Source organism: Penaeus monodon, chromosome 34, assembly GCF_015228065.2.
Source record: "Penaeus monodon isolate SGIC_2016 chromosome 34, NSTDA_Pmon_1, whole genome shotgun sequence".
Taxonomy (NCBI): Eukaryota; Metazoa; Arthropoda; class Malacostraca; order Decapoda; family Penaeidae; genus Penaeus; species Penaeus monodon.
The window spans coordinates 33345685-33346109 of NC_051419.1; the positions used below are offsets into that span (position 1 = coordinate 33345685).

At 44.5% G+C, this 425-nt stretch overlaps 1 protein-coding gene across 1 annotated transcript in view; it reads right to left on the minus strand.

The window, feature by feature from the left end:
* Positions 1–33: 33 nt before the first annotated feature.
* LOC119594755 (FACT complex subunit Ssrp1-like) overlaps positions 34–425 on the minus strand; it is a gene marked incomplete at its 3' end in the record, with an annotated part of 12340 nt that continues 11948 nt past the window's right edge. Inside the window, 1 exon segment of the mRNA XM_037943847.1 lies at positions 34–303. Coding sequence (XP_037799775.1) covers positions 34–303 — 270 coding nt within the window.

Below are 425 nucleotides of genomic sequence, written 5' to 3' on the forward strand. Positions count from 1 at the left end.
GGAGAACCACAACAAAAATCTTATGATTCTTACCTTTTTCTTGGACTTCACTTCCTTCTTGGACTTCTTTTTAGGTGGCTTATCACTACCACTCTCCTCCTCACTGGACTCATCGTCGATATACTCCTTAGACTTGAATCCACCACCAGAGCCAGCCTTGGTTGGCGAGACTGACACCGATTTCTTGGGTGAACTGCTAGCCTTCTTGGACTTGGCTGCGGGCGCTCCTCCCCCAGATGCCTTGTACTCCTTCATGGCTGCCTCATATTCCTTTTTGGCTTCTGCTGCTTTCTCTTCCCATTCCTGTTGAGTGAATGGAAAGAAATTCTTTCAATGTAATTTTCATCTCATCCCTTTCAACATTTATCAACAACCATCATGAAATGGGCAAATTTCTTCCTTTTCCATGGCAAAACCAACAAGCA